The sequence below is a fragment of the Poecilia formosa genome, unplaced genomic scaffold (genome assembly GCF_000485575.1).
Source record: "Poecilia formosa unplaced genomic scaffold, Poecilia_formosa-5.1.2 Scaffold560, whole genome shotgun sequence".
Classification (NCBI taxonomy): domain Eukaryota; kingdom Metazoa; phylum Chordata; class Actinopteri; order Cyprinodontiformes; family Poeciliidae; genus Poecilia; species Poecilia formosa.
The window spans coordinates 25,993-37,939 of NW_006800499.1; the positions used below are offsets into that span (position 1 = coordinate 25,993).

An 11,947-nucleotide genomic window follows, 5' to 3' on the forward strand; every position below is an offset into this window, starting at 1 on the left:
ATTCACTTATATTATAATAACCATTACTTATTAGTTACTCTTATAATCACAATGTGTTATTACAGACATTTCTGAAAAGAAACCAAGAATAATTCATTATTCTAATTATTTGACACCATGTTACAGTTACTTCTTTCACCGTTAAGTACTTCCATAAGTATAAGAGTAAGTGTTAAATATTCTTATAATCAAACCAACATCAACCACTGGTTAAACCAATATTAATTATTGGTTTAATCATAAGTCATCATTATTAATTTAAATATTTTACTCTGGGTTTTATCCAATTTCTCAAAATGTTTAGATTTTATTCTTTAAACCTTTAATGCCCAAAATGAGCAGTCTGAACTATTTTTATCACTGCAGGCTGGAAACTTCCTCTTTCTTCAGGAAACCTGCTCTTCCTGTTCCATGACTCTCTTCCTGCCTGACTATGATTTTTTATGATTAAATAGAAAAAGTAGAATTAAAGCAAGGACACAATAACAACACACACAACCAGATTAATTTTATTACCATCTGACTCTACTGTTGGGTCTTGATGTCCCCTGTGTAATCAGTTTTAAAGATAACTTTATTTATTGTTATTATTAAACTAAAATCTCCAGCATGGGGAAGTGGGATGAGCTCAACTTTTCTCGACAGAGTGAAGATGCCTACGGAACAGCAAGTTACCTGCTGCTGTGCTCTGAAACTGGGGAAACTGAATTGATCATGCACATTGATCATGGCCAAGACAAGGGTCGCATCTTTAAAATCACCAACCATCCCAAGAATGGAATTGACGGCTGCAACAGTTGCGACAAAGATGGACACACTGCTAAGAAAGGAGCTGGAGCTGGAACTCGCTAAATCGGTCTTTTGGACTGACAGCACGGCTGTGCTAAAGTATCTCAGGAGCGAAAGCACCAGATTCAAGACTTTTGTCTCCAATAGGACCTCAGCCATCCTGGAACACTCTGAGACATCACAGTGGAGATACATCAACACTAATCTGAATCCAGCTGATCATGTTTCAAGAGGACAAACTGTGGAAGAATTTTTGAAAAACAAGGTTTGGCTATCTGGACCCAGTTTCTTGCTTGGCTCACATGACCAATGGCCCAAAAATCCAGATCCTGGAATGCCAGATATTGATGACCCGGAGATCAAAAGAATGACTCAAGTGCACATCATTCATGTACAAGAATCAAAGGATGTCCTGGATCCGCTGATGAGCCATTATTCTTATCGGACAAAGCTGAAACTGTCATGATCTGTGTTTCTGTGTGTTTATTTTTGAGTTATTTCTGTGTTTATTGTTATCCTGTTCCCTGAATCTCTGTCTCTGCGTCTTCCCCGTTGATTGTTCCCAGGTATGTCTCGTTCCCTTGATTACCCCGCGTGTATTTATGTCCACCTGTTGTCTCTGTCTCTTGTTCGGGTCCTTGTCTTACGTATGTCCTTTGCTGTCAAACGTTTGTCTAATGTATGTCAGTAGTCGTCCTAGCTCTCCAGTCGAACTGTGAAGTCCTGGTTAGCGTAGCTCCTATTTCAGTCTTCGTGTCAGTTGCTACCGGTAATTAGCCGTGTGCTTTGTTCTCTGCCGTGCTGCCTGATCTGGACTGTTTGAGCAACTCCTTAATTAAATATCACCATTTTCATCTATATCCTGGGTCTATCTGCATCTCTCCTCACCACCAACCAACATACCTCATAACAGAAACGTGCTGTAGCTTGGTTCTTAAAACTGAAAGAGTTGCTGAAGGAACTTAAAGAAAGGAGGAAGGAACTAAAAGATTATGAGACCACGATGGACAGGTTCATGAAGAGTTTCAAAGCAAAGAATCTGACATGTGAGAACTTGGTTGAAGCAGAAACAGAAATTGTTAAATACTGTCAAAGGCAAAGTTTCAAAGATTTGGCTATGCTGCAAGAACATCGGAGGGTAAAGAAAAGTAGCTCACTTTTTAAGCTAGATCCAGTGCTAGAAGATGGAGTTATGAGAGTTGGTGGAAGGTTGCACCGTTCAGCAATGCCTTTCGATTCCAGACAGCAAGTCATCCTGCCAAAGGAGTCACATGTCACAGATCTTGTGCTGAGACACATTCACGACACTACAGCTCATGCAGGAAGGAATCACATGTTGGCTCAGCTGCGACAAAGATTCTGGATCCCAGCGGAGCCATCAGAAGATTTCTATCCAAATGCGTAATCTGCAAAAGACTACATGGAACCACTGGCAAACAACTTATGGCAGATCTACCTACCTGCAGGATCCTTCCGGATGATCCTCCATTTACCAGAGTTGGCGTTGATTATTTCGGCCGCTCCTAGTAAAAAGAGGTAGAAGTCAAGTAAAGAGAGTAAAGGAGCAACTTTTGGATGAGGAGGGTCTACACACCTTGCTTTGTGAAGCAGAAGCAATTATAAACAGCAGGCCCATTACAAAGGCTTCATCAGACCTTCATGACCTGGAGTCACTAACCCCTAATCATCTGTTGTTGCTAAAGGTCAAACCTGAATTACCACCAGGAGTCTTTCAGAAGGATGATCAGTACACAAATCGCCGTTGGAGACAGGTGCAGTACCTCGCAGATATCTTCTGGAAACGCTGGTGCAGGGAATATCTGTCCCAGTTCCAAGAATGTCAGCTGTGGTCTTCACCTAAAAGAAACTTCTGCGTGGGAGACGTGGTTCTGATCGTGGACGACACCTCTCCCAGGAACTCATGGCCACTTGGAAGAGTTGTGGAGACATTTCCGGACAGAAATGGCTTTGTTCGGCAGGTGAAAGTAAAGACTAAGACTAATGAGCTTTGTCGTCCCATAACAAAGCTCTGTCTTCTGCAGGGATCAGAAGATGACAGATAAAGGATCTAAGGTCAAGGCCTCATTCCTGAGGTGAAAGACAATGGACTTGATTTTCTCAGTAAATGTGATGTAATTTAGGTTTTTCTTGTTCATGTAAACTCTTATGTTTGTAATTGTTTCAAGAATATTGATAACAATTAGGGGCCGGTGATGTAGAAGCCTAAATGTAATTTTAGTTCATTGAGACTTTTAGGATAAATTATGTTAATATTTCTTATGGTAATTTGTTTATTTGGATAAAAATGATCACTAGTTAAATCTCCATTTCATACTAATTTGTTATATTGGGCTATACTAAGGTCTTCTTGTAAATTTGTAATTGCAGTTAAGGACTTTAGGGTGTGACCAGCAGAATCAGTTGAGCAGTTGGAGCGAAGCCACACAGTTTTTTGACCTCTCTCTCTCTCTCGCTTAGGATTCTTTTGTTTAGTATATTACTTTTGTGGAAAAGTAATATTTGTACCATTTTTATTTTTGAAGTAAACTGTTAACCTTTATCCAGAGGACCCAGTCTGTTTTTTTTGTCGTTTTCGTCATCAAGTGGACCAAAGGGGGAAGCACGGAGAGCGTCAAGCTTATGGCTTCATTGTTTAGGAATCTACAATCAGTATAATTTATCTTCAAGTACTTCAATGACTTAAGTCTATGCTTTTATTTTGAAGTGGTTCCTTTGATTGGAAGGAGGGTTGTTCTGTTATTTTCTTCTTGACGTTCATCAGTTGATCTGTTTACTGTTGAGACTGGTGCTGCAGTCATAAACGATGTAAGTTGTAATATTACTTGTGTCATGAATAGGTGGATGTTAATTATCACTTCTGTTAGCGCTGCTTTGCTACAAGTGTATTTCTATAGTTTTTGAATGTTGTTTTACTCTTAATGGTTGTGATTTAGTATTGAAACTACATTTATATTTAACTGTTAGTCTTGAGATGTGGGCAGTTAGAGATGGACTGATTCCAGGTACTATTAAACAGGACTTTATAAAGTGAATTAATGCTGATATTTAGGTCTGTTTGATAAAAACGGCAGGAAGGAACCGATGATGTCACAGTGTAGGTGTAATGACTATATCAGGAGGCAGGAGGAGACAAACTGCCACTGGTTCAGATGGTGAGAGGTTGGGTTCTAATGGTTCTGGTGGTTCAGAACATTTAGGCTGCGTTCACACTGCCAGTAAATGCGACCTGTCTGCATTCTGCAGTATGAACGGGAAAACGACCTGAATGTGTCCCGCATGCGCAGTAGAGGGCGCCATAGCGTCAGCGTTCTCAGTGTTCTGCCAACCACCATAAAAAGAAGAAGTGCTCAGTGTTTAGTAAACATGGAGGCTAACGGTGGAGCTTAGCTTACATATTTGAAGTTGTTGTCCAACCAGAGCAGCATATTAACAACTTAATCCTCATATAATCCGTCATGGTTGTTGTTTTTCTTCCCACTTGCGCTTATCAGGACGCAGAATAGTGAGATTTGGTGAGAATCAGATGAATGCGACCTGAACGTTAGCTCACATCGGATAGTATCGGATATGGGTCACATCTGAAAAGAATCCGGCCTGTACTGTTCAGACTGTCATGAAAAGATCGGATACAGGTCGCATTACGTCAAAAGAAATCCTGGATTAGGTCACTTCAGGCTGCAGTGTGAACGCAGCCTAAGTGTGTGATAGTTCTGGTGGTTCTCTCCAGCACTGAGTTGGAGCCAAAATTCAGTTTTATAAGGAATTTATTAAATATTTGAATTTCATTAATAACTAACTTTTCTGTTTTTACAATAAGCTTTGAGACCAGCAGCCTCTTCTGGTCCAGGTGTGTCCAGGTGTGTGTAAGGAGTCTTTCCCTCCTGATCATCTCCAGCCTGACCCGTTCCAGCAACAGAACCAGCTCAGAGGTTCTGAGGATCCCGATGGACTGAAAGGTTCTTTTTGAGTCCAGTTTGGTCCGAATGTCTTCTGCTGAGCCAGCAGTTCATTGCTGCTGCCAGGGTCCATGGAGCAGGGAACTCTGGGTAATGTAGTCCTGTGTGATGCAGGAGGGTGCATCTGAGAAAGACTTGATATGAAATATGATGCTGAGATCACATGGAGTCCTTCAGCCCAACAGAACGGCATGATGGGAGTTAGAGTCCAAACAGGAGGAGGGTTGTAGTCCAAAAAACAGAAAGAATCCAAACAGAGTTGTAGTCCAGATGGAGGAAGATGTGGATGTTTTACAAAGTAAACTGAAACTAAATTTTAAACAAATATTCCTCTTATGAAACCATTAAATAAAATAAATACAAAAAATAAAAAAAAATGATCTTTTTCTCAACCATCAGATCTAAATATTTTAGATCTGACGAGTCATGGGAGTCTCTGATAGACCTCAGAGTTTGGTTTAGGTTGCTTCTGCCTTGGGCCGGCTCTGACAGGAGAGCTGAGGGAGTTGTAGTCCTAAAGAGGAGGATTGTGGGAGTTGTAGTCCAGTGGTTGTGTGGTAGTTTAAGCCCTGAATAGACTGTGTGTTTTAGCCCCTTGGTTTTATTTACAGTCACACAAGTCTGTATGCACACACACACACACACACACACACACACACACACACACACACAGCCCACTTCCACATCACAGAAAGTCTTAATAAATAATGATAAATATGTTTCTATAAATACTTGGATCTGCTCCTACAGTCTCTGGTTCGTTATCAGGATTATTCGTCTCTCTAGACAGGAAGTGGTCGCCATGGTTACAGCAGTCTGAGCTCGTCCTTTTCAGGTGTAAATTGTCCATGTCCTGTGGCTCCGCCCACAGCAGATGGAGGAGGTGATGGTGGTTGCCATGGAGACAGAGGCCAGCCAATCAGAGTCTGTCCTGGGCAGAAACCCAGATGTAAGGTCCGCTCTGCTCCTCGATGACCAGCTTCACCTGGAGATAGACCTCATCGAAGCTGTCGCCCTGGGCAACGGCTGGAGGAGACAGACAGGAGCAATCTGATTGGTCGGATAGAGACAGGATCGCTCTGATTGGTCGATTAGAGACAGGAGCAATCTGATTGGTCGGTTAGAGACAGGATTGCTCTGATTGGTTGGTTAGAGACAGGCTGTCTCTGATTGGTCCAGGTCCTCAGGTGTTCTTACCTGTGAAACACTCCAGGAAGTCCTGCTCCAGCTTGACGGCTCGGTCCAGAGCTTTCCTGGCCTGATCCTCTGAGAGACGCTTGTTCAGGTCCCTAAAGACAATCAGGGAGACGATTCAGGACAGAGGAACCGGAAGGGTTCTGGACCTGGTCGGGTTCTGGACCGGGTCTACCGCCAGCTCAGGTAAAGGTCAGGTAGGTCAGGTGTGACTTACAGGATGTTCTCCAGGGAGCGCGGGCGGATGAAGATGGCGATGGGATGGAGGTGAGCCGCCTGCAGACGCCTCACAGCGTTGGCTGAAACATCCAGGATGCAGTGCTTCCCCTGGAACAGCAGGGGGCGACAGTTAGCCACAGATAAGGCAGTTACAGGTTCCTGGGCCTTCAGGGGTCAGGAGGTCATGGACCCACAGGGGTCAGGAGGTCATGGACTCACAGGGGTCAGGAGGTCATGCTGTGGTAAACATCAGCTGACCAAACACCTGGAGAAACCTTTGGATTTATGCAAGAACCCAGAACAGCAGCTTCTATACAGTCTGTGTCTACAGCGCTGCCGGCCCTTTAAATCCACTTGTAGAAACCTAAATTCAATTTTAGTTCATTCAGACCTTTAGGATAAATTATCTTTATATTTAATTTGTTATATTGGACTATTCTAAGGTCTTACTGTAAATCTGCATATGTAATTGCAGTTAAGGACTTTAGGGTGTGGCCAGGCTGAATCAGTCGGGCAGTTGGAGTGAAGCCACACAGGTTTTCACCTCTCTCTCTTTTTCTTTCTCTCTCTTAAGACTTTTTGTTTACTCTATTATTTTATGGAAAAGTAACATTTGTACCGTTTTTATTTTTGAAGTAAACTGTTAACTTTCATCAAGAGGGTCCAGTCTGGTTTTTTGTTGTTTCGTCATCAAGTGGACCGAGGGGGAAGGACGGAGAGCGTCCAGCTTATGGCTTCATTATTTAGGAACCTAAACCGCTGATCTCAGATCATCAGACAATCTGATATCATCTCTATGCAGACGATGCTTCACTGGATGACTGAAGGTCTCCTTCATCGTTTATTTACTCATCATCGACCAGTGAACTCCAGGTCCAGACTGACCGTCCACCTGTCCACCTTCCTGTCCACCTGTCCCCCCGTCTCTCTCCTGTCCCCTCTTTTTCTCACCTGTCCCCCCGTCTCTCACCTGTCCCCCCTGTCTCTCACCTGTCCCCCGTGTCTCTCACCTGTCTCCCCGCCTCACCTGCTCGGCCACCTGCCTGACGCTCTGCACCGACGTCCCGTACAGGTGGTTGTTGTACTGCCCCGCCTCGATGAAGCGGTGCGACTGGATGTCCCGCTCCATCTGTTCCCGTGACGACACAAAGTGGTAGTCCCGCCCGTCCATCTCGTAGTCCCTACGGGGACGGGTGGTGTCTGCAGGCGGAGACAGGACGTGACATCACAGAGTTCCTGTCTCTCAGAGTGATGACATCATCAGGAGGAAGACTTACGGGGAACGCAGGAGCCGAACTTGTCTGGATACTCAGACAGCAGGTCGTCGTTGACCCGGTCTTTGGTCGGACCCAGGATGATGACGGGACGGGCGTAGTCCACTGGGGACAGAGGGACAGCGGTTAGGACATGGAGCGTCCAGGCGTCTTCAGGAGACGGTCTGGTACTAAACATCCTTCAGGAACCAGAACTGAATCAGTTACAAGGTCAATGGAGGTCAAAGACCTGCTGAGGAGAAACCAGGAACCAACAGACCAACATGTCATCTGGTGACCTTCAGCAGGTCATGAAGGTCACGCCTCCTTGCTGGAGTCTTCACCTCAGACCAGGAGGGTCCAGTCTGTCCTCAGGGACAGTGTCCTGCAGGTTTCAGTTCCTCCTCAGCAGGTCAAAGTTCAGCAGCAGCCAACGAGCCATGAGTTGGTCCAGGATGAACCAGAGAACTAAACCGAGCAGAAGAAACTAAACCAACCAGGACAAACTAACCCATCAGTTTGTCCCTGCAGGACGGACTGGACACTCTGACCTTAGAACAATGATCTGGTTCTCCTGATCTGGACCAGAACCCTTTCTACTCTGACCTTTAACCTTTCCTTTCCCCTGGGTTTCCTCTCAGGAAATAGATCAGTGAGTCTGTTGGTCAGAGGAACCTCTGGTTCTGGTTCTGGTCCAGCGAGTCGGGATAAAGGTTCTGCTGGTACTGACCTTCAATCTGAGTGACGAGTTCGTAGCTGTGGATGAAACCGTCTCTACCTGGAACAGAAACAGACGGATGAAAACAGGTGGAGGCAGAACGGTTCTGTTAGAGCTGAGGCCACGGCCCGGTCCACTGGCCTGTAGAACCTCCCAGCAGAACCTCCTTTAAGCCATCCAGAACCTTCAACAGAACAGGCTGAGGTCTGGACTTTGACTAGGCCAGTGCAGGGTTTGGTTCTGTTTGTTGTCAGCCAGAGATTGGCTGAATGGATCAAGGTTCTGTTGATGACCCGGTTTGGATGAAGCTTCACTGTTTACAGAGGAGATCCTGGTCCAACCAGAGATCAGAGGGTCTCCTGCGGAACAAGCCCTCATCATCACACTGCCACCACCGTGCTCCACAGCTGGAAGGAGGAGCTTCTGCTGATCTGCAGGGTCTGGTTTCCTCCATCTTGGTTCTGTTCGTCCTGGTTCTGACCGTCCCGACCCATCGTCTCCTCTCTGGTCTCATCTGTCCAGAGGACATTGTCCCAGACGTCTTGGCTCTGCTAACCTCAGTCTGGCGGCCATCTTGTTTACAGAGAGAAGTTTTCTCCTTCAGCCCTGAGATGTTTCCTCTTGTTCTACCTGGAGCCTGATGGACTACAGATGGCCTGGAGGTGACCTTTGACCCTTCCCAGGTTGACCGGCAGCAGTAGCTGCTGCTCTAGAGTCATTGCTGATGTCTTTCCATCCTGGTGTTGTCTCAACATGAATATGAAGCTTCTTTCTCTGAATGATGGTCCGTTTGTTTCCACATCAGTCTCCAGTTATTAACCGATGATCATTAAAGCCTCTTTGGTTCAGCATCATGTTAACATCTATTATTATAAATATTTATAATAATGTACCTTTACTCTTCATGCGGGACCACTCCTTCCTCTCCACCCTGCAAAACAAACAGAAACAGTTAGCTGCTGTAGCTATAGCAGCGACCGTTAGCTGTAGCTAAAGTAGTGACCATTAGCTGTAGCTATAGCAGTGACCATTAGCTGTAGCTATCGCAGCTAGCTGTAGCTATAGCAGTGACCGTTAGCAATAGCTATAGCAGCGACCGTTAGCTGTAGCTATAGCAGCGACAGTTAGCTGTAGCTATAGCAGCGACCGTTAGCTGTAGCTGTAGCAGCGACCGTTAGCTGTAGCTATAGCAGAAACCATTTAGCTGTAGCTATAGGAGCAACAGTTAGCTGTAGCTAATGTAGTGACTGTTAGCTGTAGCTAATGTAGTGACTGTTAGCTGTAGCTATAGCAGCGACAGTTAGCTGTAGCTATAGCAGCGACAGTTAGCTGTAGCTATAGCAGCGACCGTTAGCTGTAGCTATAGCAGCGACAGTTAGCTGTAGCTATAGCAGCGACCGTTAGCTGTAGCTATAGCAGCGACCGTTAGCTGTAGCTATAGCAGCGACCGTTAGCTGTAGCTATAGCAGAAACCGTTAGCTGTAGCTATAGGAGCAACAGTTAGCTGTAGCTAATGTAGTGACTGTTAGCTGTAGCAAAAGTAGTGACCATTAGCTGTAGCTAAAGTAGTGACCATTAGCTGTAGCTAAAGTAGTGACCATTAGCTGTAGCTATAGCAGTGACCATTAGCTGTAGCTATCGCAGCTAGCTGTAACTATAGCAGCGACCGTTAGCTGTAGCTATAGCAGCGACCGTAAGCTGTAGCTATAGCAGCTAGCTGTAGCTATAGCAGCAACAGTTAGCTGTAGCTATAGCAGCGACCGTTAGCTGTAGCTATAGTAGCGACCGTTAGCTGTAGCTATAGCAGCGACCGTTAGCTGTAGCTATAGCAGCGACAGTTAGCTGTAGCTATAGCAGCTAGCTGTAGCTATAGCAGCAACAGTTAGCTGTAGCTATAGCAGCAACCATTAGCTGTAGCTATAGCAGCGACCGTTAGCTGTAGCTATTGCAGCGACCGTTAGCTGTAGCTATAGCAGCGACTGTTAGCTGTAGCTATAGCAGCTAGCTGTAGCTATAGCAGTAACAGTTAGCTGTAGCTTTAGCAGCGACCATTAGCTGTAACTATAGCAGCGACCGTTAGCTGTAGCTATAGCAGCGACCGTTAGCTGTAGCTATAGCAGCTAGCTGTAGCTATAGCAGCAACAGTTAGCTGTAGCTATAGCAGCGACCATTAGCTGTAGCTATAGCAGCGACCGTTAGCTGTAGCTATAGCAGCAACCGTTAGCTGTAGCTATAGCAGCTAGCTGTAGATATAGCAGCAACAGTTAGCTGTAGCTATAGCAGCAACCATTAGCTGTAGCTATAGCAGCGACCGTTAGCTGTAGCTATAGCAGCGACAGTTAGCTGCTGTAGCTATAGCAGCTAGCTGTAGCTATAGCAGCAACAGTTAGCTGTAGCTATAGCAGCGACCATTAGCTGTAGCTAATGTAGTGACCGTTAGCTGTAGCTATAGCAGCGACCATTAGCTGTAGCTATAGCAGCGACCGTTAACTGTAGCTAATGTAGTGACTGTTAGCTGTAGCTAAATTAGTGACCATTAGCTGTAGCTATATTAGTGAACATTACTCTACCGTAGCCGTTAGCTCTACAAGTAGAGATAGCTGGTAGCTATAGCAGCAACCATTAGCTGTAGCTATAGCAGCGACCGTTAGCTATATCTATATTAGTGAACATTACTCTACCGTAGCCGTTAGCTCCTCAAGTAGAGATAGCTGGTAGCTACAGCAGCAACCGTTAGCTGTATCTATATTAGTGAACATTATTCTACCGTAGCCGTTAGCTCTCTACCTGTAGAGCTAACGGCTATGGGGGTCAGCTGGTCCACTCGCCTGTGCTTGGAGGGGATGTATCCCAGCTCCTCTAGCTCCCCCTGCTGGTTGAGTCTTCTGGCCTGCCACCACTCGTCGTCAGCGCTGTCCATCACATGGAGAACCTCCCCGAAGTTAAAGTCCAGAGCCTGAGACAGAACGCCGCAGTCCCACTGCTTATCGTAGTCAAACAAGGCTCTGCAGTGGAACAGGGGGCAACACAGGACAACATCAGCTCCACCCTCTGCTCAGGTAGCCAATACGGTGGCTAACATGGCAGCTAACATGGTGGCTAACTTGGTGGGGTCAGGTACCTGACGTAGAAGGTGCGGTTGGCTCTCAGGCTGCCTGATGAGCTGTTCATCATCTGCTCTCTCAGGTCGTGGATCTTTGCCTCAAAGCGACTGTACTCTGGACAGGAAACAGGAAGTAGAGCGCGTTGTGCTGGTTAGCATGACCTCATTAACACGCTAACACCGCGTCGTGTTTCTGAGCTGCTCACCCTCTGGTCTGTACTGAGCCACGATGGTCACCGTCTGCCCGGCGTTCTTCAGAGCTGCTGCTGCCTGTTCATGTGTGGCGAACCGCAGGTCCACCCCGTTCACCTGGACAGGAGGGACAGGGGGAGACAGACGGGGACAGGGGGACACAGAGGACAGCCGGGGACACAGTAGACAGGGGAAGACAGAGGGGGACACAGAGGACAGGGGGAGACAGGCGGGGACACAGGACAGACAGGGAGAGGTGTTAGTCAGGTTAGTGGTCAGTACCACCGTCCTACCAGCAGGGGGCTTCACTACAGCCATGTGTATGGACTGGTCTCAGGGTGAGGACAGGGGACCTGGTCTCTGTCTGACCCAGAGGTTCTGGTCTGATAACAACAGCTGATCTGGTTCTGGTTCTGTTTTCCAATTCAGAGTGGACCGGAACCTTCTTTTATAAACCGGTACTCCCCCTCAGGATCTGCCCCCTCCCCAGTATCTGCCCCCC

The 11,947-nt window shown here is 46.2% G+C and overlaps 1 protein-coding gene and 1 long non-coding RNA gene across 5 annotated transcripts in view; one reads left to right on the plus strand and one right to left on the minus strand.

Moving 5' to 3' along the window:
• Nucleotides 1-4,151, plus strand: part of LOC107834241 (uncharacterized) — a 9,305-nt gene extending 5,154 nt beyond the window's left edge. The window contains exon 3 of the long non-coding RNA XR_001660028.1: nt 3,796-4,151. This is a non-coding gene — a long non-coding RNA (uncharacterized LOC107834241). The remainder of the gene's footprint in view (nt 1-3,795) is intronic.
• Nucleotides 4,152-4,561: 410 nt separating this feature from the next.
• The window catches only part of LOC103129600 (disks large homolog 4-like), a 45,221-nt gene continuing 37,835 nt past the window's right edge, over nt 4,562-11,947 (minus strand). For all 4 annotated transcript variants that reach the window (XM_007540758.2, XM_007540759.2, XM_016665271.1 and 1 more), the window contains 10 exons: nt 11,460-11,562; nt 11,272-11,368; nt 10,979-11,155; nt 9,044-9,081; nt 8,163-8,210; nt 7,457-7,558; nt 7,207-7,379; nt 6,178-6,287; nt 5,964-6,055; nt 4,562-5,792 (listed from right to left, as the gene is read on the minus strand). In XM_007540758.2, the coding sequence (XP_007540820.1) occupies nt 5,686-5,792; nt 5,964-6,055; nt 6,178-6,287; nt 7,207-7,379; nt 7,457-7,558; nt 8,163-8,210; nt 9,044-9,081; nt 10,979-11,155; nt 11,272-11,368; nt 11,460-11,562 (1,047 nt within the window). In that variant the 3' untranslated portion in view covers nt 4,562-5,685. The remainder of the gene's footprint in view (nt 5,793-5,963; nt 6,056-6,177; nt 6,288-7,206; nt 7,380-7,456; nt 7,559-8,162; nt 8,211-9,043; nt 9,082-10,978; nt 11,156-11,271; nt 11,369-11,459; nt 11,563-11,947) is intronic.